At 39.3% G+C, this 26533-nt stretch overlaps 1 protein-coding gene across 4 annotated transcripts in view; it reads right to left on the bottom strand.

Moving 5' to 3' along the window:
* Positions 1-26533, bottom strand: part of PDE1A (phosphodiesterase 1A) — a 259091-nt gene that overhangs the window by 24695 nt on the left and 207863 nt on the right. For all 4 annotated transcript variants that reach the window (XM_059703921.1, XM_059703924.1, XM_059703923.1 and 1 more), the window contains 4 exons: positions 17623-17723; positions 11017-11142; positions 7651-7752; positions 7423-7543 (listed from right to left, as the gene is read on the bottom strand). In XM_059703921.1, the coding sequence (XP_059559904.1) occupies positions 7423-7543; positions 7651-7752; positions 11017-11142; positions 17623-17723 (450 nt within the window). The remainder of the gene's footprint in view (positions 1-7422; positions 7544-7650; positions 7753-11016; positions 11143-17622; positions 17724-26533) is intronic.

Raw genomic sequence — 26533 nt, 5'->3', positions numbered from 1 at the left:
ACCATTAGCCTTGGAATCACAGACACAGTATGGAGTCACTGTTCAGCCAGCTCTCTCTGCAAATCTCATCTGTTACCTAAGTTGGTAATTTTGGTTGACTCATTTTAGGAATAAAGATGTAATAGTATTTACCAAATAGAATTGCCCTGAGGTTATTGAGATAATGAATGGGAAACCTAAGGACAGGGCCTAATATTTAGTAAATAGTAATTAAATGTTAGCTAATAAGAACAGCAAAAGTATAGAACTGTGAAAATTAAAAGTATTTATGATGCTTAGTGCATATCTGGAGGGTGTTAAAGCGCAGGAAAGGGGTTAGTAGTTATTTAATGTAATGGAGAGGCATTGGCTTTCCACCCTGTCTTTTTTCTACCAAGGAATTGACATGACAGGGTTGGACTTTTGAAAGATTAATTTGTTAGCAGTGGAGAGGATAGCTTGAAATGAATTGAGATTGACTCTTGAGCTTCCAATCTGAAGGAAAAGGAGTCTTTGGTGCCAGAATATACATAAGACAACCTGTGTGAGGGGTAGATGTGAAGGTTATTATGGATTTGATTGTTAACATGTTGAGAATAAGGTATAAGAATAATATCATTAATAGCTTGTTAAAATATAAATAATGATATTACTATTGTTAAAATAGAAATAAACCTCAGGGGAAATGTGATATTGGGTACACTTATTTGATATATGTGATACAACTGATTTGTTTTATTGGTGGAATAGCTATCTGATATTTTAATAGATCTATTTTCATACTATATACTATATATGTTATTTGTTTGACCTAACAACGAAAATTGGGGCCTGCTAAAGGCCTTCCATGAGCTAAATTTTATAGAATGCTGGATGGCAATTGATAGATACATACAGGGTCGACCTTCTACAGATGAAGTGAGAGATTTTATACTCTCTTTGCTTCTTGTACTCTATAATTGATTTTGAATATAAAATTTCCAGTGTGAAGGCACACTGAATATTAAAATTCACTGATTATTTAATTTACTTATAAATATTTCAAAGTGTTATTTATTCTTTAGGGCAAAAAGAGGCTATGAGCACAAGATTAGTAGGGGGCTCTGCAGCCAGACTATGGGGGCACCAATAGGACAAGTGGGAGACTAAGGGAGAAGAAAAGATATGCAAAGAGTAAGTTAGGACCCCAGAGTATAAATTTGACAAACTTTATAATTTTGCTTATTCTTGTCCCTGAATAGTGAACATCTACTTTCCATCAAGATGAAATCGGGGTCAAAGCCACAGGCACTGGATATGTCACCTTGTTCTCCAGGGAGGTTGTGCTGTCATTTGACTGTGCTGTCTTCTGGGGGCCCAATAGATACCTTTAAAGAGCAATAGCGTACTGAATACACATATGTTCTGAGGTGCTGACTCATACAAATGACTGGAGCAAAATTATAGGGCCATGAAGATGAATTAACCAGCGCCACTCAATTATCCCTCTGGCTGTCTGCACCTGTTCCTGGGAGGAACCAGCAGGTGTGGAAGTGGAGGGAGTGGCCCCATTGACATGGAAGCACAAGGCAGCCTGAGGTGCTATGCCCCACAGCTATGCCTGTCTTAGCAATTCCCTTGGAGGCTGTGGAGATTTCTTCTTTGAAAGGCCATGACAGAGATCTAATCATTGTTTTTATGCTTTCCTAACAGTGGGAAATGCTCTGATGGCTGTCAACAGTATGTCAAATCCAGTGACTTAATGGCATATTTGTTTCTCTTTTCTCTAAAGTCAAACAGTTTCTATACTTCTAAAAAAATGCAAAAGGTAGGAAAAAGTAAAGTATGAAGTCTTGAGAAACCACTTTGTACCAAAACCAAGTTTTAATCACAGATGCAACAGCAACAACAAACATGTAGCCAGCCTCTGGCCACAGGTTTTGGGGCCACTGTGGGGCCAAAAGTAGTCTTTGAGGGACTTCTATTTCAATAGGCGAATTAATTGAGATTTAAAATGAGGAGTAGGTATAATAGTTTAGCCTTCTTTGAACAACTTATTTAAGGAATTTAGGCCACCTAATTACCTTTCTGCCTTCCTCCTCAAAATGCCTTTCTAAATTCTATAAAAGTCACCAAAACTGTTTGAATGTTAAATGATTATTATAGCTAACATTTGGTTTCAGCAAAATTTATATGATATAATTGTATTTTTTGAGTGTTATATTTTACAGAACATTAATATGCCCTGTGTAATTGATGTTTCCACTTTCATGCCTCTTAAAACTATAAGCTTTGCTTTTTAAATTTTGAGTTATTATCATGGCTCATAGCTATAGTTCTTTATGAAAATGTTTTGGTTGTGTCTCTAAATTTGTGATACAGGATCCTTAGTTGAGAATTCGCTAACTAAATACATTGTTATTGTTTTGGGAAATATAATTTATTTTTAAATAACACTTTATACTACTTCTAGAAACACTGGAGAAAATAAAGAGGCTAGACTGTATACTATTTAGGACAAAACAATCATTTTGACCTTCCTTTCTAAATAATTTGCATTTCTAGTTCTTCATTTCTCCTTGTCTGACACGGTAATATAAGGTAGGCTTCACACATATATCTCTGTGTGTGTGTTTTTCATGTGTCACAAAGCAACTATTTGAAAAAGAGAAAACTTCACTTAGTCATCAGGTTCATTTAGTATGACGTATGCGCAATTTTTAACAGCAGTGATTATATATATTCTTAACTTTATTAGCTTCTTGTTATCTTGCCAACCTAATATGTCTGTTCAAGAAGAGAATATGTCTTCCTTTATTAATGGTTATTTTCCTGGCTGGTACCTCCACCTCTGATCTCTCAGTAATATTGAACATAGTTGAAATGAATGGAGCACTTTCCAAGTACACCCATTACAGCACAGAGGGCAGAGGCCCCTGTGCTGACCTGCATGGACACTCGGAGAGGGCACTGCTGTGCTGATGACTCGAAGGTGTGCTGCTGAAGATGCCCTGGAGATAAGGACCTGCTTATCTCCTTTACCATCAGCTGCTTACTCAAGAGTCAGAAATAAGAGTCCCTCAAGACTACAAATTCTGGATACAATTCTGGTCTCTCCTTGCTGTCATTTGCATTGATTCTAGATCTAGAAGGTATACCTAAATATTTACACCAAGGATCAGAGTAACATTGATGGGATTTTAAAGGATGATGCAAGCAGCTTGGTCTACACTTCTGTCTTCCAAAAATGCATGGTGTTAAAAATTGTTAATGTCTATTTAAGCCCTTTTGTTAGATAAGATAAACTTGGTAGACAAATTAATAAGAAATTAATCCCCAAACTCCTCTAGTCTTTTCTGAAACATTAATTCATACATATGTATATGTATGTACATACATATATACATATAAGAATGTGTGTGCATGCATATCGTGGGTTCGGTCCTGGGTCAGGGTGCATATGGAAGGCAACCAATTCATGTTCTCTCTCACATAGATTTTTTTTTTCTCTCTCTCTCTCATTCTCTCCTTCCCTTCTCCTCTCTAAAAATCAATTAGCATATCTTCAGGTGAGATTTTTTTTTAAAAAAAAAATCTGTGTGTGTTTATGTGTGTGCACACACATGCATACATAAATTTTCTTGTTGCTGTTGATTCTAAAAATCAGTTCCTTATCTTGAGTAGTTTTTTTAATTTTTTTAATTGATATCCAGTGTCTAATTTTGAATTTCAAGTCTAGTGCTATATTTTGCAGAGCAAAAATAAAATAAAATATTTCTCTTAACCAACTAATTTTTAAACCATGGTTGGGTTGGGAATGTGTGTGTTTTTTATTGCAGCCAGATCCTTCAAAGTTTGGCTTTAAATAACTATCAAATAACAAAATATCAATGGCTTCCTAATACGTTGCTTTGGAAAAATATAAAGCTTAAAATAACTGGGAAAATAATAGATAATACCAATTCCTCATATTTATATTATGTCTATATAACCTCTCACATTTATGCTATCATTTTGCTCCTCACAACCATCCTAGCAGGAGGCAAAGTGGAATTAACACCATCTTATAGGTAAGAAGGTGAAGACTCATATTTTCCCTACTGGACAGGTAGAAAGCTAGAGCTTACACTTAGGTGTTCTGAAGCCACGTGGAGTTATCTCTCACTCTGCATTATCAGACTTCTTATGCTTGCCCAATATACATAAAACACTTTCTTTGACAAGACACACACATTGATTGCATTTGCACTGCCGCTGAGGGCCATGCTGCGTTCTGGGCAGAGCTTGGCTGATTTGCCTCAAATTCTCTAGAACAGACAGTGGCTCACATGACACAGTATTTAGATTTTTAGTACATTCCAAAGGAATGAAGGAATATATTTTCAAATTCTTTATAAAAGTGCTATTTGGACTGTGTGAGATGAAAAGCCCCAGTCACTTGGCTACATAGGGAGAAGGGATCTCTCAGCCCTGTGGGTTCTACAATGGGGTAGTTTCACAGATGGTGATATGAGGATGAGCAAGAATGAGAAAAATTATGGGAGAACCATTGCAGTCCTGCCAATGGCTGGGACCTCTGCGTAGATACACAGACCCAGTTAAATAGCTTATGAGCAAAGAATACACTGAAGACTTTCAGATTCATTGCTGTATCTACCTCTGAAGGGCTAAATTGCGTGGCATGGCTAAAAATATGCAGGAACTGGGAGGCTCACTTAGTTAACTGAATGCATGAAAGCATTTTACCTGTTGGAGTCAAGGGAATATTTATGCACAAGTCTTATAAACGTGTTTTGCTTGTGAAACATGTTTGTTGGCAGTATAAACTCACTCATTTTGACCTTTAACTCCACATTCTCCTGTTTTGCTATGTATGTTTCTGAAGGGGACTTGAACATCACTTTAAAAAAAAACAACAAAAAAAAACACCCAGAGACAGAGAACTATAAGATTCCAGTGTTAAATCTAAAGTCCTAAGTCAATTCATTATGATCTGAGAGGATTCTTTTGTAGTTGAAGGAAAGAGGCAATGCTAGCAGAGATAGTTTGATTTTCTAATAGTCCATGTTAACATATACACTTTACTCTCCTTAGGGCTATTCATTAAAACCATCAAAGCAAACACTGTCATTTCTGGATATTTTGGGGTTACGCAAATATCTATCATAATCTACCAAGAGTCCTGTCAAACCAAAACAAACACCTGATGCCCTCTTCCTGTAGGTAACACAGCTTGAAAATGCAGATTACAAAACCAAGCGTGATGTTATAACTATTCTAAAACTTGACCTTTTGTGTTGGTTATATCTTAAACATTAATATTCAGATATCTGAGTCACTGTTTATTAAGCACTGAGAATGACAAAGTAGCTAAGTAGCCTTATAGAACATTTCCCTCTGCCCTGAAATTCAGATGTCAGAAATCACTGCATGCTGGAAGCTTCATTATCAGTATCAGTCATCTTTCTACAAAATTCAAAATAAGATGAACTTTAAAAACATCTGCACTCAATTCCATTAAATTCATTATTCTCATGATTCTGTCAGTTATTCTTTACCTGGCTTGAAATCAATAAAAGACATGGACAATACAAATCATGGTATTATTGGGAGACCTATCAGTAATTTTCAAGAGTCTCTGGGATTTAGTAGAGCTAATATTTTGGGATGAGGGGGTTTTAATCCTCATCCAAGGATAATTTTTTCATTAATTTTTAGAGAGAGTGGAAGGGAGGGGGATAGTCAGAGAGAGAGAAACATCAATGTGAGAGACACATTGATTGGTAGCCTCCCACATGCCCCGAAAGGGGCCAGGGATCAAGCCTGCAACTGAGGTATGTGCCTTTGACTGGAATCAAACCCACGACCCTTCAGTCTGAGGGCCGAGGCTCTAACCCAGCTGTGGGCAAACTACGGCCCGCGGGCTAGATCCGGCCCGTTTAAAATGAATAAAACTAAAAAACAAAAACAAAAAAAAAAAACCGGCCCTAGCCGGCTTGGCTCAGTGGATGAAGCGTTGGCCTGCGGACTGAGGGGTCCCGGGTTTGATTCCGGTCAGGGGCATGTACCTTGGTTGCGGCACATCCCCAGTGGGGGTTGTGCGGGAGGCAGCTGATCGATGTTTCTCGCTCATCGATGTTTCTAACTCTCTATCCCTCTCCCTCCTCTCTGTAAAAAAATCAATTAAATATATATGTAAAAATAAAAAAAAGAAAAGAAAATAATTAAAAAAAAACAAAAACAAAAAAAACCGTACCCTTTTATGTAATGATGTTTACTTTGAATTTATATTAGTTCACACAAACACTCCATCCATGCTTTTGTTCCGGCCCTCCGGTCCAGTTTAAGAACTCATTGTGGCCCTCAAGTCAAAAAGTTTGCCCACCCCTGCTCTAACCCCTCAGCAAATGGGCCAGGGCAGAGCTATATCGTGTAATAAGGAAGTGTAAGTCCTCCAACTTTCTTAGTCTTTTTCAAAATCGTTTTAACTATTTTTAGATTCTTACATTTCCATGTAGATTTTAGCATTAGCTTTTCTTTCAACAAGGGAGCCTATTATAATTTTTGATAAGGATTATGCTGTTTATTAATCAATTTTAGTAGAATTGATTTTTTAGCAATATTTAATCTTTCAATCCATTAACATATCTCTCAATTTATACAGGTCTTTAACATTTTTTTCTCAACAATATTCTCTGGGGCCCCACACGGTGCTGGCATCTGAAGTACAGCCAGTCTTGTGGACTGCTGAGCTCTTAACTTGTGGGATCTGATGCCAACTCCAGATGGTTAGCATCCCAGGTGGGGGTGGAAACAGAACAGAAACACTATAGGAAAAAATGCATACTTGTAGCAGAGACCACTAGACATTCCTTGTAGCCACATCCAAGCTTGCTTTTGCACATAACAATAGATATTCTTTTTAATGTAGGCCTGAGTCCACACAGCTGAAAACTGTATTTGTCAGCCTCCCTTGCAGCTATGCATACAGGACTAAATTCTAACCAAGATGTATGCAGAAGTGTCATATATCCTCCTTCTCCCTTTTTTACTATGTAAGTTTTTTTCTGTCTCTAATCTAGCATTTACCTCTTAATAGCCAAAAACAACTCTAATTCTTTCTTCCCTTCCTTTCCTTCCTTCCTCCCTTCCTTCCTTCCTTCCTTCCTTCCTTCCTTCCTTCCTTCCTTCCTTCCTTCCTCCCTTCCTTCCTTTTTTTCTTTCTTCCTTGAGAGTGACATCTGAGATTCAAGACTTGACTTTCTTTAAGTTTTTGTTTGTTTGTTTGTTTTTACCATGTAGGAATTTTTAATACATTTATCTAAAAGATTAATACAGTTTTCCCAGGGTCCCAAAATAGTATTGTAGCTAGTTAATAAGTCACCTTTTGTGTAAAAAAATGAGCACATCAATATGCACAGTCACTATTTCCAAAAACATTTGCACAGAGTATGAAAGAAGTACCTGTCGGAAAAACTCCTCCATCAGGGCCATGGTCCACCGGTGGTGCAGCTGCCAGCATTTGGCCGGGTGGCTGATGTCTGCTGCGTGGAGAATCAGGGACATGGTCTTGGCTCTGTCGGTCCTGTCAAACCAAAGACATATTCAAATTATCAGAACAAAGTAACCAATTACAGCTCTTTCTAAGTACAAGCCCATGGAACTATAACATCACAAAAGAAAATTACCTACCCTTCAGGCTGCTGCAAACTGTTTCTTATATTTTTAATTTGCTGGAAGTGACCAGACATGTCTGTAGACAAAACCATTTCAATCACTAGGTTCCGAAGATCCCTGTGGAGTCATCAAAAGGAAAATGTTCATTTGGCCCTTTACTGTTCTGAAGAGGATCATTTCCTTAAACATCACTGATTGCATTTATTTTTCTTAATGGATATAAGCACAAAAGAAGCTACCTTTTTAATGTAAACGTTCTTATAAAAGTTACAGAGGCCCGGTGCAAGAAATTCGTGCACAGTGTGGGGGCAGGTGTGGGCGGGTCCCTCAGCCTGGCCTGCACCCTCTCCAATCCAGGACCCCTCGGGGGATGTCTGACTGCCAGTTTAGGCCCAATCTGGGAACACTGGCTTCTAACTGCTCACCTGCCTGCCTGCCTGATCACCCCTAACCACCTCTGCCTGCTGGCCTGATCACCCCCTAACTGCTGGCCTGAACACCTCTAACTGCCCTCCCCCGCTGGCCTGATCACCCCTAACTGCCTCTGCCTTGGCCCCCCGCCACCGTGGCTTTGTCCGGAAGGCCACTGGGAAGATGTCCAGTCTAATTAGCATATTACCCTTTTATTAGTGTAGATTGTTTTAAACATTTAAGGATTTAGGAAGTTGCCAGCAGAGTGATCTGTGAATGATGCTGTTTAACATCTCCCCTTGGAGAGTTAACTCTATGCTTGCTCCTCCCATTCCTGCAATCCTCCCCCACTCATAAATCTTAAATGTTGTTTTTCTATCTGAAAGGATCCTAACCAATTTGAAAGAAAACCTATTCTAAATGCAGTATATGCTATAATAAAATCACCACTATTTATATAGCATTTATTCAACCCAGCAGTGTTCTGGTTGATATATATATATATTTAATCTTTATAACAACCCGGTCAGGGGGTATTATTATTTTCTACCAGAAGAAATTAAATCCTCTGCCCAGTCACACAAGTATAACATAGCAGAGATAAGATTCAACCCCAAGAGTTCCCACTCCCAAAGCTGGTGCTTGGACCACTCCACTGTGCCAACCTCCCATCTTAGAACCCCAGGAACACCAAGACTCATTTACATGTCATGAGCTATCAGTACTACTGGAATTTTAACCAAGACACTGTAAATATGATGACAATGTCACAAACCTATACATGAATAACTCCTTCTCACACTAAGTAGAAAGCCAGTTGCTCAGCAAAGTCTTGCATCTTCCATAATTCATTGCTTGCTCAGTACAGATAAGTAAAATACAGAGTGGGCCAAATGAAGGTTTACAGTTGTGAGTACACAAAACACACAGTTTATTCTTGTGTTATTATTATTTACTAATTTTTGGATTATTTTCCATACAAAAAACTGTAGACATACTTTTGCCCCAACCCGCAGTCATTCATACGGGAAACCATATTTTATTTTCATTGTGTCGGGCGGCCTGTAGAGGAAGCCACCTGAAGATGGTCTGATCAAATTATTTGTTTTTAAAAACAATCACACATCAGAGGTTCTTGCTGAAAACTATGGGCTGTCCACTTAAAAATAGTTCTTTCTCTCTTATTGTCTTTGCTGCTCTTTGATGCTCTCGCGCTCTTTTGCTCCATGAATTGCACTCCCTTTTCTCTCTCCATAGCCATGTGGTCTTAGAAGACACACACAGGATGCTGGACTGGACTGTGCTTTAATATGGAGGCTCGGGGCAGTGGCCTTATACATGCCCTGCTGAAGAGAAGACTGGTCTTTTTCCATGATGGGATGGAGGGAAATGGGACATTGTAAACCCAGGGGTTTAATTCCACAGACATAAAAATTACTCATCTTCCCGTGCAAGTCTCAGGAAATTCATTGCAATATCACAAGAACTCCACTTCCACAGGTAACAGATGGGAATACTGAGGGCACCCCACTAATACTTCTACCTTTGCCCTTCTATTCTCCAGGCCGCCCAGCAGTGGTCACTTTTGTCTTTTTATAATTAGATCCTGGCCAAGACCGGTTTGGCTCAGTGGATAGAGCGTCGGCCTGTGGACTGAAGGGTCCCAGGTTCGATTCCGGTCAGGGGCATGTACCTGGGTTGCGGGCACATCTCCAGTGGGAGATGTGCTGGAGGCAGCTGATCGATGTTTCTCTCTCATCGATGTTTCTGACTCTCTATCTCTCTCCCTTCCTCTCTGTAAAAAAAAAAAATCAATAAAAAATATAATTAGATCCTGGCCTTCCTGGGCTGCAAACCCTCATGGGCTATTGTTTCCTGCAGAATAAACTAGGTTCCCAAAACAAAATGCCTCCTCCCAGCTCACCTTGCCCACTCCCCAACCCCCACCCTCCACCCCCATCTTATAGTTGTTTCTAAGTTGCAAAAGTAGGCCTGAAAAACCAGGAACTTCAATGCTTGGAAAAGTAACCATGGTAAATTAGGGCTGTTTTAAACCCAAAAGTAACCTTTCATTCATTAATTAATTTATTTAAAGGCAGTTCTTGATCCTAGGTCACTTCTTTCCTTTGGACACTTTTCTGTACCTTGATTTAAAGAGGGAAAAAAACTCTTAGATACTTGCATTTGAATGGGAAGCTTTACAACCCATTAACTGACTTTTAACAAGACAAGCTTTCCTTTCCTTTTCTTTTTTCTGTATAAGTAGGTTCTACTGAATATTAGGGACCTACTTACACTAAAAAAAATTCTATGTTTATCTGAAATTCATATTTAAACTGGATGTCCTTTATTTTTATTTGCTAAACCTGGCAACCCTAGGGAATGAGGATGACCAAGATTAAAGAGAGAAGAAAAAGTCTGCTGAGTACAGGGGTGCACCTTGTTTTTCCCTCCAAGGCCACACATATTACCATTCCACGATATATATATATATATATGCAGACAAATGTTTTTGAGAAACATGTAAGATTTACTGCACCTGGGCCATTTTAGTATATTTTTTATGTTTTCCCCCCAAATAGTGAATTCTTAAAAATAAAGCTGAATTCCACATATAAAGTAATATATGAAGGAATTAGTATGACACTAAAATTTTGAACTTATGTAAGACCACATTCCAGAGAGTAAGTAACTATGAATCTTAAAGTCTTTGTTTTATGGTGTGCCATCTCATGGACTGGCTCCAATGCATACAGACATGGAATTGACCTGGAAATAATTCAGCTCCATTGCACAGAGCTTGGCTCCTGAACAAAGTCTTCCAGGTACTCATCTCAGCGTCAGCCAATCAAGGGGAATTGTTTATTGTCTGAGTGAGGGATTCACTTTCATCTGTTTTCTTCACCTTAAGTCACACAATTTAACTTTTTCCTGTAATTAAATTTCCTCTGCGATTCCTCTTAAACTCACCTCCAGTCATCTTTGGATAAATTTATCAAGACATTCATTTCCTCTTCTTGCATAAGTCGGTAAGCTGCACTCACATGGTGATTTTCAAGGACGGATCGGTCGTTATACAAAATGGCAACATCTGACCTAAGAATGACAAAGAAAATGCCTACTAGAGGATTTCTTTAGACTTCATGAGTGACTAATAAAAATACTCAAGTCACAAGACATCTCATCAATAAAAACCCTACAATCAAACATCTAAATTTATGGAAGTCTTAGTTCCCTTTTTTAAAAAAATGAATGACAATTTTTAAAAAAATAAACTTTATTTTCAGCAACTTTAAGTCCACAGCAAAATGAAGCAGAAGATACAGGGATCTGCCATGTACTCCCTGTCCCACATGTGCATAACCTAACCCATTACCAACATTCCCCACCAGAGTGGTGCATTTGTTATAACTGATGAATCTACAATGGCCCATCACTGTCACCCAGAGTCCATAGTTTTCTATTAGGGTTCACTCTTGATATTGTACATTCTATGGGTTTGGATAAATATATTATGACATGCATCGGTATACTTCTTGTTTCTGTGTGTGTGTGTGTGTGTGTGTGTGTGTGTGTGTGTATTATTGAATTAGTTAGGGCTTCCCGTATGATGTTGAAAAGCAGCAAATGATAGGGGAAATCTTTGCCTTATTCCTGATCTTAGTGGGAAAGCTTCAAGTTCCTCACTATTAAGGATGACATTAGCTATAGGTTTTTTTGTAGCTGTTCTTTTTCAAGTGGATGAACTTCCTCTCTAGTCCCAGTTTATTGAGCATTCTTATCATGAGTGGGTGTTGAGTTTTGTTAAATCCTTTCTCTCATCTATTGACATGGTCATGTGACTTTTCTCTTTTAGCCTATTGATATGATAGATTACCTTAATTAATTTTCAAATATTGAACTTGGGATAAAACCCACTTGATCTTGGTATGAAACAACATAGTTTAAATGCATTTATAGCTTCTCCTTTCTACTTGTAATCCAGATGCCTGAGAGATCATCTAGATATGCTGAAGAGAGAAAAAAAATTACCTAACATTCTCATTCATTCAGTGAATAAATCAACTTCTTTATACTCCTTCCAGAGAGTTGATTACCACCCCTGTCCTCTGGTACTGAAATTACTTTGGGCAGAGGGCAGAGGGGAATGATGAAAATCATTTGGTCTATTTATGATTCTAATTTTTCTTCCTTATAATGTTATGATTCAATTTAAACATTATATTCCCTCGCATTAAATTAAACTAGCAAAACCATTTTTTACACAAACTTAAAATGTATGTTTTATCACCAATTTATAATGGACATTATATTTCTAAGTGATGAATTGATCAAGGGAAACCTTTTATTTCTCAACAGTCTGTATCTTATATCATTTGATTATCAAATAAGCCACTTCAAGTTGCATTGTCAAATGTAGCATTCCAGCACAGAGAGTGTAAAATGTCCCAAGCATTCCCATGTCCATATAACGGAGCCCTTGCTTCTTCTTCCTTATCCTCTCAGGTTGCCAAATCGTTTTCAAGGTGTGGGATCGAAGCAGAGCCACTGTGTTCAATGTTATTAAATCGTGAACTCATTCCTTAAGTTGGCAAGTTGGAGTTAGGCAGCAAAAATAGCCAAAGGAAAGTCAAGGTGAAACCTTTAGAAATGTTTTGCCAACACCAGGCTCCTCTCACGTCTCCTCCCTCCTGTGAGATCAATACTCTGTCAGCCCTAAAATTGCCTCCTTAAGACTTACTGCTTTAGGCTTTTCAGTGAGTAGAACCTAGGTTATCACCTTATACTCGCCCTATCACTGAATGTTTACGAGTCGGTTACGAGTAGGCAAGGACAAACAAAACAAAGAACTAAAGAAACCTGGCTCCTGTTGCAAGCAACGTAATTGAGATAAACCAAGCTTTATTATTACTCCAAGATAGGGGAAGTGACCTACTGGGCAGAAGAATACTTACTTCCCCTTCTGTTTCTAGAGCTTTATAAAAGTAGAATAACATGTAGTTAGCTAATAGTACATGCCTCCTAAATACATTTTCTTTTAATAATTTCAGCTGTGGCCTAAAAATTAGCCAATAGTCATAGCTCAGTACAAAGAAAACTGAACTAGCAAAGCACACATGTGATCCTTACTTAAGAGAGAATTCAATAGATCTTGTCCAAGTAGCTCCAGAAGTTTGCTGAGGTCATGGTGTGGCAGGCAGTTAGACAGACATGAGCAGAGTAAGGACGATGGGCCAGGTACAGAAAGTCACCAGGGTGGAAACTCGGTGCCTAGCCATGGACAGTTGTAGGGAGGGACCTCATCCCTGGGTGACCTTTCCTGCCCTAGCATATCGCTGGTCATGTGGTTTAGACCCTCTGACCTTTCCTCTCTAGAGATAACATCTAGGCCTCAGTTGTATTTCAGCTCCAGGCCCAGAAAAGCAGCAAAACCAGATAAGCAACATCACCAAGACTAACTTCAGGACCAGCTACCTCGGATAATGACCCCTACCCTGGCATCAACCAATCAGTGGAGAACCTGACCCTTAAAGGTCACACCTGGAAAGCTGCTGAATGTTGTATTGAGATCTTGCCTTGGGACCTCACCTGTAATATCCATCCTTAAAACCCTTAGGAAAGAGGACCCAGAGCATTCTCCCTCCTGGCAGCATGCCCATGCCTTTTCCCCCCTCCACCCCCCAAATTCATTACCATGATGACCTTTCTCACTCCCAAGCTCCAACGGTCCTTTTTTGCCTCTGTAACTTATTTCCTAAGCCCATTTCTTCTATAAATTACTTCTTCTACCTCTGTGATTTCCTAAATAAAGGTTCTCTTAGAGTTTGTCTTAGCTCTGAATTCTTTCCTAGGCAGAACTCAAGAAGTGAGATTGCTAAAGCCAGGCCCCGCCTGAGCCCCACAGTCTAACTAACACCTCACACTGTTCTCGAAGCTGCCAACATTGGGAAAAAAACTATAATGTGCAATCAAATATCATCTGTAAGGCCTCCAATCTACTCATGGCAGTTTTGCCAGGGTTATGGAAAGACATTTAAAAACCCTCTTTTTACCTTTCATCAACAAGAAAATATGGGTTTTTGAACTAGATTTAATTGTAGCAAAGTAGGTATAATTTTGTCTTATAAATAGAGCAGGATGCTGAGAACACAGAATAGTCTTAATGTTTGAGGTGGTCTTTGCTAAGAAAAGAACAAGACTTTAAGCAACATCCAGTATCCATGGTAACATGTAGCTCAGCATTCTTTTCACATGGAATAAATTATTTTCACTTATTTACACTTGTGAGGATTTCATGAATTATGTCTATATTAAACTTAAAACTAGCCTTGCACTGTTTTTTAAATTATTTTTCAATAATTTTGCATGGTGCAATAACATAAGACCTATTTCTCCTTAGACAAAATGTGAAGGTGATAGCAAGAATTTTAAAAAGCATGTTATTTGGTTGCATTTTGGTCACTAAAACATTTTGTTCATAGAATTTTCAAGTTCTTATAAAATTAACACATTAAATAATTGATCCTAGTAGATAATTTTTAAGAAAATAGTAAAATACTATAACTTCCCCCTTTTATAGTTTTTAATATAAAAATAGAAAATAAAGGATTCTTCTTCCTCCTCTTTCTCTCCCTTCTTTTTCCGACCTCACTCTTCTTCTGTGCAGTCCAAAAGTACAAGGGAATTAGGACTCTTCCTTCGGTTGTAAATGAATGGTCAAATGAGAAGGCTAGAAGCATCTAACGCTGCAACTGGACAAGGCCAGTCCATTGCCTTTCCTTTTCAAAGTAGAAAAAGCAAGAAGTATTCATGGAGACCAAATCATTTGCTCCCTTCTCCAACTCCCCAAACTATTTTCTGATGCAGGACCCAGCACCATAATGAGCTGTCTTTAATTAAAATCTCACTCACTGTGAGATTTAGTGGCTATAGAAGAGCCTTTGAAAAGGAAAATGATAACTGCATATGCTGCCTTTCCTTTGCTGTTAAACACAAATAAAAACAAACAATTGCCTATACTCTGCAAACACTCCCTCCGCATCAGTCTCCGTGTCTCGCTTTTCCCTTCATGCTCTGTCAGTCTGGGGAGAGACAGAATACCTTCCCCAATATTTCATTGTTTGAATTTCAACTCTTTTTCTGTCTCCATCAAGGGGCCATGATTTCTAAGTCTATCCATTTCAGGCTACAAAATTCTGGGACCATTCTATGTCCGTCTCTGGCCCTGGGAGCAGAGTTGTGTAAGTAGCCTGGGTTGAGAGTGAGTGTCCCTCTTGGCTTCTCAATTGTGCTACTGCCATCAGCTGACTGTGTGCATATAAATAGGTCATTTCACCTCTTCAGATCCTTGCATTTGACTATGAATTCTAGACCAGGTGATCCATAATGTGGATCTCAGCCACTTTTGGGTCCCTTAAAGCTCTAAAATATCTAATATTTTTAAAAATGTTTCTATGCTCTCCACCTCAAAACAGTAACTTCCTATAACTGGAAAATCAGTTGTTAGAAATTATTATAAAACAAATGAACGGGCCACATACAACCTGCACACGAATGTTTATAGCAGCTTTATTCATAAGTGCCAAGATTTGGAAGCAACCAAGATATCCTTCAATAGGTGAATAAGTAAATAGATGCTGGTACATCCGGACAATGGAATATTATTCAGCAATAAAAACAAATGAGCTGTCTAGTCATAACAATACCTATAGGAGCCCTAAGTGCACATTGCTACGTGAAAGAAGCCAGTCTGAAAAGGCTTCCTATTGCATGACTTCAACTATATGACAGTTTGGAAAAGGCAACACTCTAGAGCAGCGGTTCTCAACCTTCCTAATGCTGCAACCCTTTCATACAGTTCCTCATGTTGTGGTGACCCCCAATAATAAAATTATTTTCATTGCTACTTCATAACTGTAATTTTGCTACTGTAAACAATATGTAATTATATATGTGTTTTCCGATGGTCTTAGGCAACCCCTGTGAAAGGGTCATTCGACCCCCAAAGAGGTCGTGACCCACAGGTTGAGAACCATTGCTCTAGAGACATTAACAAGATCAGTGGTTACCATGGGTAAAAGGGGAGGGGAGGGGAGGGAAGAATTGAAATGTGAAGCAAGGGGACAATTAGGGCAGTGAAACTATCATGTGCGTTGCTATATGGTAGATACATGGCATTATACATTTGTAATATCCATGCAATGTATAACACAAAAAAAGCAAATCCTAATGCACACTATGGACACTTCAGTTACTAATGATATATCAACAATGGTTCATCAATTGTGGCAAATGTAGCACAGCAGTGAAAGATGTTCACAGTAGAGGATACTGTGGGTTGAGGGAGGGAGCACATGGGAGCTCTGTGCTTCCAGTTCAATTTTTCTGTAAGCCTAAATCTGCTCTATGAAATAAATTCCATTAATTTAAAAAAATGAATAAAAATAGGTTTAGTTTTTCCTCAACAAGAATAGAGAGTTTTATAGTAGTCCCAAAACCACATCTGTCTCTCAACTTACATCTCCACCTTAAGCATATCTGACTAGTGAAAGACAGACATTTCAGGATCACATGCATATAAAGTGAGGTGGATCCTGCTGGGTCCTCAACCAAATTCTGCCTCCCAGGAAGGGAGAGCTCTGTGCAAGAACAACAACAACAAAAAACATGTAGAGCACCTTCCTCTTATGGATTGACTTGCATTCCCCCAAGATTTACATGTCGAAGTTCTAACCCCCCAGAATATAACTGCATTTGGAGATAGGGCCTTTAAAGAGATAATTGAGATCAAATGAGGTCATAAGAGTGAGGCCCTAATCTAGTAACACGGGTCTTCTTATAAAAGAGACACCAGGGATGCTCCAACACAAACAAATGACCATGTGAGGACATAGCAAGAGGTGACCATCTGCAAACCTCATCGAGAGGCCTCAGAAGAAACAAAACCTGCTGTCTCTTTGATCCTGGACAGCTAGTCTCCAGAACTGCGAGAAACTTTCTGTTCCTTAAACCACCCCATTTGTGGCATTTTTGGAATGGCAGACCTGACAGACTAATACACTTCCACTCTGGTATTTTGAATTTAGTAACTGGCATTATCACCATTCGTTTTAAAATCACATTTTCCAGTTATTTAAAATTTAACACTTTGTGCTCACCTGGAAGTTAGATTTCTTTGATTTTTAGTTTTTTTTTCCAGAAGGGCTGTGTTATTACTTTCAAATACATAATAACATCAAACTGATGCCTTAGACAATAAATTGCACCGTTTGTCTCAATAAATAAGTGTCTGACTCATTTGACACTTAAAAGTGTAAATTCTGGGCAGAGAAAAATTATATTACACATCTGTAGGTTCTTTAAGTTGCTGAATATGCCACAAAATACATTAAATATTCTTGATAAATATTATCTGATTGATTGAAGTATTTAAAGCTTAAGACATTTGGCTAAAATTTATTAAACCTATTCTTATTAGGTATCTTCATTATTTTTAAATCCTCTTAAAATAAGTCATATGCAGACAAATAAATTTCAAGTTTTAACTTAGAAAATTTAATACTATTTTTAGCTTACCTTGTCTGAATATGAAAGTTGTTTGTGGTTCCTGTATGCTCATAGTCATGAATGGCAGCGGCAAAGACCATTGCTAAAATTTCCAGTTCAGTGAGCCAGTGCTAGTAAATTAAGAAAGATTCCAATAGGTTTAGAAAGCAGAGACCATGTTGTCATTCCACAAAAAAGATTTTCAGTGCACCCAGTATAATTAATCACATGATTGTTTTATTTATTTTAAATACAGTTTTCTTTCTATTTCACCTCCATTAATTGTGCATAATAATGAATTCTTCATGAGGTCAAAGATTATTTTGTGTTTTTTAAGTTCAAAATCCATACAATATAATTTTCCTTGCTAATTGGAAAGAAAGTAATTTTTTATTATTTAAATGTTTAAACCCTGACTGGATTTTGAATTCATAGCCTTACCAATTTGGGTTCCTATGAAATCAATTACAGGTAAGTGAATTTTAACATACAGCTCATATATCAATAAAATGTCTCTGACCTCAACTTTTGTAGAAAACCTTGTTATGAGAAAATTTTCCATTAGAGAAACTGAACTTAGTTTTTATATTTAAAGACTTGGAGGCATTTCCAAGGATTTATCAAATTTTCTCTTCATAGCACATATATTCTATGACTGCACGATTAAACTTAACAATGAAAAACGAATGCTTTCACATACGTTCCAGACCACCTGTTTCATATACATTGACCTTTTTGTTATCAATTGGACGGTTTACCAAAATTTCACTACATACTAGTATAAATCCACTTAAATAATTCAATAGTTTATCACTCACATTTTGTATAACACTCTTACTGCTCTAATATAACCACATGTGACTACTTAAATTAAAAATAAATATAATTAAACAAAATTAAGTTCCATTTTGTTGTCACCGTAGCCACGTTTCAACTGCTCAATAGTCGCACGTGGCAGGTGGTTGCCAGACAGAACAGTGAAAATACAAAGTATTTTCGTCATCACAGAAAGTCCCATTGGACAACACTGAGATCCAGTGGTAGGAATGGAGGATCCACAATGACATAACGCTTGGTCTGCGTGGTCTTATTCCATACACTTCAAATAATTAAAGGCCTTGCACAAAGCAACAGAAAAATATAACGTAAACTACATGAATACTTGAATAACGGTCACAATATAACGGTGCAAAAGAAGGCCAGATAGAATGTCTATTTTGTGAGTGGATTTTTGGAATTAGGATGGACAAAGACTGGCAGCTAAATGTAAGGTTGGGAACAGAGAGATTCAAAATAAAAAGAGCAAATGTTGAATGACACTGTAGAAGTCTATATGAACATTGAAGTCCTCATAGTACAGCTGTGTTGGAGAGTCAGGTGAAGTAAGATTGAAAATAGTGCAGGGCATAGGAAAGAGTTGATAGATTGTAATGATTAGTGCTGAGGAATTTGAATCTAGTATGAAAGGCAAGAGGAAGCCTCTGTAGGTCCATGAGGCCACAAATGAAGGAGCTGACAACTGATGTGTCTCATAGTTGCCAAAGGCATGCTCTTATTAATCTTTGCTCCTTTCACGTAAACTAGCATGGCATTTGGCATGTAGTAGGAACTTAATATTTGTCTGTTGAATTGAATTGGACCAGTGTTGCATTTTGAGGAAGTACTAAGGAGTAGTTGGTGAAGATATGAAATCAAACAATCCTGGTTTTAAATCTTTGTTAATCTTTAGACAAATAAGTTCTTTTCCTTTCCAGCCACAGTTCCTATGAAAATAGAATTAGTGATCATACCCCGCCCCCGTGACTTTTAAAAGAAGTTTATAGTCAATGTATGCACTGTGCCTATTGCAAGTCTTGCCACATAGTAAAATACAGAATAAGTGGCATTCTACTAAGCTTATTACCTTAAATGCACTGTTTAAGTCTTCAATCTGGGAAATAATAGTGAGCTAACATGTCTTTAGTGATTGCAATTCAAGAATAACTGCCTCACACATGGATGACTGAAGCAGAAATTATTTTCAGGATCAAAAGGAGTTGATTTAACTAACAGCTCTGTGTTTATAGGTGCATTTAATTGTGAGCCATTAAAAGAAAGAAAATGACCTCATTAAAGGCCTGTATTATAGGCTGAACTGGGACTGAGCCTCCAATGTCCCCAGTGAGAATGTAGAATTAAGCACCATGAAATGAATAGGAATTGAAATGAAACCAGTTTTTGTACTCCCAGAAACCCACTGTTTTATTAAAGGAAATTGTTCCTAGAAAAAAAATCACACATTTTCTTAAGCATTTCTTATATATAAGATTTACATATTTAACTGTAATTTTTTTAAAAAGCAACATCCAATATTTACTATAATAATATAGACTATGAAGCTAAAATTGTGAAAAGGTAAATAGAAAATAGATGTTAATCATAGATTATCTCATAAGTATTTAAAATTATCTTCCTAGCTGTCAAAATTACTCTACACGTGTTTCTTGTTTTTAGTCTCATTAATCTCTGCCTCTTATTAATAGTATTTCCTCCATGAATCCTCTTATGTATTGCCACACTATAGTTCTATATAATAAAAGGCTAATATGCAAATTGTCCCCTTGACCACGAGACCGGAAGTTCAATCCCTCGATATTTTGTGCACTGACCACCAGGGGGCGGTGCAGAACATGGTGGGCGACCAGTGGTGGCGGTGGGGTGCTGAGGGAGCGAGGAAAGGAGGAGGCAGGGAGGCAGGGAGGTGGAATCCTGATCAGCCCTGATCACCGGCCAGGTCTAGGGATCATACCCGTGCATGAATTTCATGCACCGGGCCTCTAGTCTTACTAATAAAGTTTACATTATAAGATAATTTGGGAAGAGAGAAACATGGAGCTTTACTGTTTAATTAAAATACATCTATTTTGCCAAAACCGGTTTGGCTCAGTGGATGGAGCGTCGGCCTGTGGACTGAAGGGTCCCGGGTTCGATTCTGGTCAAGGGCATGTACCTGGGTTGCGGGCACATCCCTGGTGGGGGATGTGCAGGAGGCAGCTGATCGATGTTTCTCTCTCATCGATGTTTCTGACTCTCTATCTCTCTCCCTTCCTCTCTGTAAAAAATCAATAAAAATATATTTAAAATAAAATAAAATAAAATAAAATACATCTATTTTGTATTAGCAAAAGTAGAATTTTGAGCTTATTTTTAGTTTCTTAGTTGACGATTCACTTTACACTGGCATCAAATGAAAATTCTAACTCAGAAAGTGAATGCTTAAAATTATGGATTTTGTAAATGATTCACGAGGACAAAGCCAGAGAAAATGAGGCTGAATCATATCACTCTTCCCAACTAGAATGGTGGTCAGTACATAACCTAGGTTCTTCTGATTCCTGACGAGTAATAAGCAATACAAAACTGTGCTTCATCCACACTGCAGGTTGCATTTTGCCTAGAGAAATGCTCAGGTGGCTTTGCTCCAAAATAGAAGTCCTCATATTACATTATAGGGAGATATGAATGCCATTAATCACATACACAATGATGACAGAAGGGAACGGAAAGGAACTAATATTAACTGAATTTTTAATTAGATGGTGTCATTTAATTTTTATAACCACCCTTTATAGACCATTTAGTAAGTAAATATATTTATCCCTATTTGGCAGATAACAAAGCTGAATCCAAAACTTCCCAAGATCACCTAGTTCTCAAGTGGCAGAGCAGGAATTCAAATCAAAATCTGTCCAGTTCTGGTTTCTGTTCCTTCCACAAATTACAATATTTCTTCTATGAATGACAACAGCATTCTTTACTTAAGGGAGGCAATATCCTATATAATAAAGTGGTAATATGCAAATTGACCATCACTCCAACACACAAAGATGGCCACTCCCATGTGGTCAAAGATGGCTGCCACAAGATGGCTAGGAGAGGAGGGCAGTTGGGGGCGACCAGGCCTGCAAAGGAGGGAAGTTGGGAGCAATCAGGCCTGCAGGGGAGGTTAGTTGGGGGCGACCAGGCTGGCAGAGGAGGGCAGTTAGGGGTGACTGGGCCAGCATGGGAGGGCAGTAGGAGGCGACCAGGCCTGTAGGGGAGGACAGTTAGGAGTGCCCAGGCTGGCAGAAGAGGGCAGTTAGGGGTGACTAGGCCAGCAGGGGAGGGCAGTTAGGGGCAACCAGGCTGGCAGGGGAGTGGTTAGGGGGTGATCAGGCTGGCAGGCAGGTGAGCAGTTGGGAGCCAGCAGTCCTGGATTGTGAGAGGGATGTCCCAGATTGGAGAGGGTGCAGGCTGGACTGAGGGACACCCCCCCCCCCCACCCCATGCATGAAATTCGTGCACCAGGCCTCTAGTATTGAATATATTCTTTTAAAGTTTCAAAATCAGAATTTATAGATAATTTAACCAGATATATTGATGAGTAAAAGTTAATAGAGCTTTGATTTAAGATGCATAATGTTAATTTTCATAGCTGAATTATTGAGAGAGAGAGAGAGAGAGAGAGAGAGAGAGAGAGAGAGAGAGAGAGAGAACATATGTCTAGGGATGGGAGAATTTCACATCAGAAAATCACATTGACCTATTAATTCCTGCTGTGACCAAAGACCATAATTAACAACTCTTTTATCATAAATTATAGGGCTGAGCACTTTTTTTTCTCTATGCCTTTGAATAGACTGAGATAATTTGCTATAATTTACCCAGTATAGCAAGTGATTATATGCCGGGGTCCAACCCCAGCAGGTCCAGGGGTCCCCAAAGGTGTGGACGGAGCCGGCGAAGAAGGAAGGGCACGGAGACGGCGTTCAGTTGATCAGCAGCCTAGCCAGGATCTCCAGCCAAGTTCTGGTCTCGATCTCCAGAGAGGTTCTGCTTCGGATCTCCAGCCAGGTTCAGTAGCCAGGTTCTAGTCAGGCTCTCTTGCCAACCTCTGCAGTCAGGTTCAGTCCAGGATCCCTTGCCATGTTCTCTCCAGCAAAGTTCTTCTGTCTGTAGGTTCTGTGTAGGTTCTGTCTGTAGGTTCTCTCTTCTTAGTTCTGTGTTCTGAGTTCTGTCCTTTGCTGTCTTGTTACAACTGTATTTATACCAGTTGATTCAATCCTATCAATCTCTATTACAAAGGTTAGGGTGTTTCTTATCTCCATTCCAGGGAGTAAAGATTATGTAGCTTAAGCATGATTGTTCGTAGTTAAAGTGATTAATTACCCACCTGGCACTTAGTTGAGGGGTTTTATTCCCTCCCTAACTTCAGGGGAAAATCCCTACCTGGGGATTCAACCTTTCTCAGAGAGGTGACCTTGGTTAAAACACAGAGCCAAGAAGGTGAGCAAACATATTAAGAACTGTATGCCATATATGCCAGGTCCCTTGAAACAGCAAGGATGGACCGGCTCCCGGCACTAATAATAATAATAATAAATTAATGATTTTTGCTAATATTGTATGTGCTAATAGCTATATTTCAGGAACTAGGTTAGGTGCTTTACACATATGATATCATTGACTCCTCATTGTCATACCACAAGGTGATCAGTATTATTAACTGCACTTTAGTGACAAGGGAAACAAAGTAGAGAGCAAACAAGCTAGGAAGTCATGGACCAGTGTTTCAAGCCCATGTCTGATGGCCTCAAAAGCCTGCACTCTTTCCACTCTTCCAAACAGTGCTGTCTGGGAAGCCATTTCTGAGATCAGAATTTCCACCGAGTTTGTAGAATAGAAACATAATGGCGAGTTTTCTGTAGATTGCTTGGAGAAAACTGATTTCATACTCAGAGACATTTGGAGGGGGCGTGGCAGCCCTCAGTGAAGCATTTGCTCTTCAGCAAATGGACTGAGCTACCCATACCAAGGTCCCTGTGGCTCAGGGCTACAAGTCAACCAAAGGACAAAAGAGAGTGGGAGACAGAGGGTGTACTAGCATGGGCTCTCCTCTGCACTGCCTATCCCAGGGTGTCCACATGACATTAACAAACTGAAGGACAATCACAGTCCCTTTCAGGCAATGGTCCCCTGAACACTTGGCAAGTGACAGGCTGCACTCATCACCTGACAATGTTGGGCTCCTCCTGGAGTGCTCCTTAAATGTCACACTGATAAGACCATCCGGAAACAGCAGCACATCAACCAAAACACTGAAGTGATATTTTTATGTGGATGGAAATTAACATCCACCTATCATTACTTTTTTCACCTAAAGAAAAGCCTTTTAAAATAACTTTCCAAAAATGGTCAAGTTGGTAGTGTCACCTAGTTTTGACAAAATAGTCAATACATTTGTAAATTTATTTTGCCTTTCCTTTCACCATCCATCATAACATTTCTCCTTACTCCCTCTGGTTCAAATGTACTTTCCAGATCCAGGACAATACTGACAGTCTCCTACCAGATTTTTATTATTATTATTATTATTATTATTATTATTATTAATGACCAAAGTAAGGAATAAGCAAAGAACCCACTGCCCACTGATATTTTTTTTTGCTAAAGGATGAGTAAAGTCATAAACGAGTTTTCAAGACTTGCTAGAGTGAAGTTATATTTACAATTAGTAAGTCACTGTCCTCTCAAAAAGTGACTGTGTCGTCTTTACTGATGTCTACTTCATAGGAGCTGTGCCAGGCGGGGCCAGATTTCCTCAGTCTTCCAGAGAAGTTGGAATGTCTTGTTGTAACCTGGAATGAGTCTTCCTTGCAAGTCTGAGGGTAAAGTCACACTGTGTATTTGAATCTCTCTGTTTCCCCACTAATACAACATTCCTCAGCTTTTCAGTCTCACCTTCAGAACCTCTGTCCTGGAGGTGAAATAGGACACTCTTTTTTATCTCCCTTTACATTTGTGACCAAAAAAAAAGGACTTAAGCAAAATCATATTTTTAAAATTCTGATTATACCCCCAGCTTAAATAGCATACATCTTCGCGTTATACTTCAAAATTCAGCAGATATTTTATCATACCAAAGTAGGCATTATTTTCTATTCCATTTTGTTCTGAGGAAGCTCAATCAGTTCAGTTTTCATTAAAGAGTAAATCTTAAATATTCAATTTTTCAGTTAACATTTTCAAAGCCACAGAATTCAAAAAAAAAGGAAATGCCAAATACTTGAAACGTATACCACCTCACTATCAGTGTCAAGATCAAGGCCTTAGAAAGGAACAAGTAAGCAGGTCAAACCAAGAAGATGTTAAAGCAATTTCGGCAAGTGCAGCAGCTTTGACAGCTGTCAGGGACACTTCTCTTATCACATTAATTGCCATGCACATCAGACCAAGTGAAAGCAAAGAGTGCAAGAAACAGCATGACCATGAAGCCTTTGAAATCAAAAGAGCTTTAAAAGAATGTCTGTGTGTGAGAGTATGTTTGTGTGTGTGTACATGCACACATGCTAGAAAGACAAACAGGTATGAAGAAGGTTACAGACTACTTTGAAAAAAACTTACGCTATTTTAAAGTTATATCTTTGAATGTTTGAGTTTCTACTTATTATTGGTAGCTTGTTTCCTCCCTTTAAATGTCAATCATACTCCTGGAATGAATGGTAACTCAACCAGGGACCACGTGCCACCATGACTACATTTGATCTAGCCCAATGGGCACAATTGCACCTTAATTCGGTGATGCTCCCCTATATAACTTAAATAAGGAAAACACAAAGTATGAGGTTGACATAGTTCAGCCTAGAGCAGGGGTGGGCAAACTTTTTGACTCGAGGGCCACAATGGGTTCTTAAACTGGACCGGAGGGCAGGAACAAAAGCATGGATGGAGTGTTTGTGTGAACTAATACATGTTAACACTGCTGCTGGTGAAGGAGCGGAGGGGAGAGCAAGAGAACCCTCCGCTCTTTTGGCTCCGCGGGCCAGATAGAACAGCCGAACGGGCCGTATACGGCCCGCGGGCTGTAGTTTGCCCACGGCTGGCCTAGAAGGTCACAAGAGGCTCATGCCACTGTATCAATGAAGGCTTTTGAGATTTCTACCTCCCTCCAAATAGAACTCAACTCCAAATCAGGTTATATTACTTTGTAATCCTATATAATAAAAAACTAATATGCAAATAGACCAAACAGTGGAACAACGGAACAACTGGTTGCTATGATGTGCACTGACCACCAGGGGGCATGTGCAGAACATAGCAGGCATTGGCCGTGGCAGGATGGTGGAGCAGGTGAGTGGGGGTGCCAGACCAAGGTGGGACGCCAGTTGCTGTTATTGGGGAGAGCCTCTGGTGGTTACTAAAAATTCTTTGCTTCCACGTGCCATGGTCCCACCTGGCGCTTGCAACCACTGCCAGCGCCAGACCCACTCGCACCTGCAGCCAGCACCAGAGCCACCACTCACACCCGCTGCCAGTGCCTAGTGCTGGCCCCAATGGCTCCATGCCATCAGCAGGTGCGAGTGGGGCCGGCGCCATCAGTGCGTGGGAGTGGCAGCAGCAGGCGTGGGGCTGCCAGCAGACAGGGGACCTGGGGCCACGGCAGGAGGGGCTGGGTGGGGGCATGGAGGCTGGGCCAAGACCCGCCCCTGTGCCTATCGCAGCCTTGTGGCCCATAATTCCTTTCAAGGTGCACGAATTCATGCACTGAGCCCCTAGTCTTGTCATAAAATGCATATTTCTATTGAATTGCTGGTGAGACTTCAAGAAAATGCTTTATTAAGAGCCCAGCTGAGCTCCCAGACATAAGCCATTATCAACTGCCAGCTATGTGAGTGAACCATCAGGATGTCTTGCCTAGTAATGTCCTCACATGTCCAATCATAGTTGCTAGCTGGTTGAAATCACAGGAGAGACTCCAAGTGATAGCCTTCTAGTTGGGACCCTTCTAACCACAGACCCTTGAGATATACTAATAAATTATTGTTTTAAGCCACTAAATTTGGAGCAATTTGTTATGGAGCAACAGATCATTGGAACATGGGGCAAGAGTGGTATCTGAGCCCAAGGCATTGATGGATTTGCA

This window comes from Myotis daubentonii, chromosome 7 (assembly GCF_963259705.1).
Source record: "Myotis daubentonii chromosome 7, mMyoDau2.1, whole genome shotgun sequence".
NCBI classification, from domain to species: domain Eukaryota; kingdom Metazoa; phylum Chordata; class Mammalia; order Chiroptera; family Vespertilionidae; genus Myotis; species Myotis daubentonii.
The sequence above is the reverse complement of the archived record's forward strand: the minus strand, read 5'-3'. Positions and strand labels throughout refer to the sequence as shown.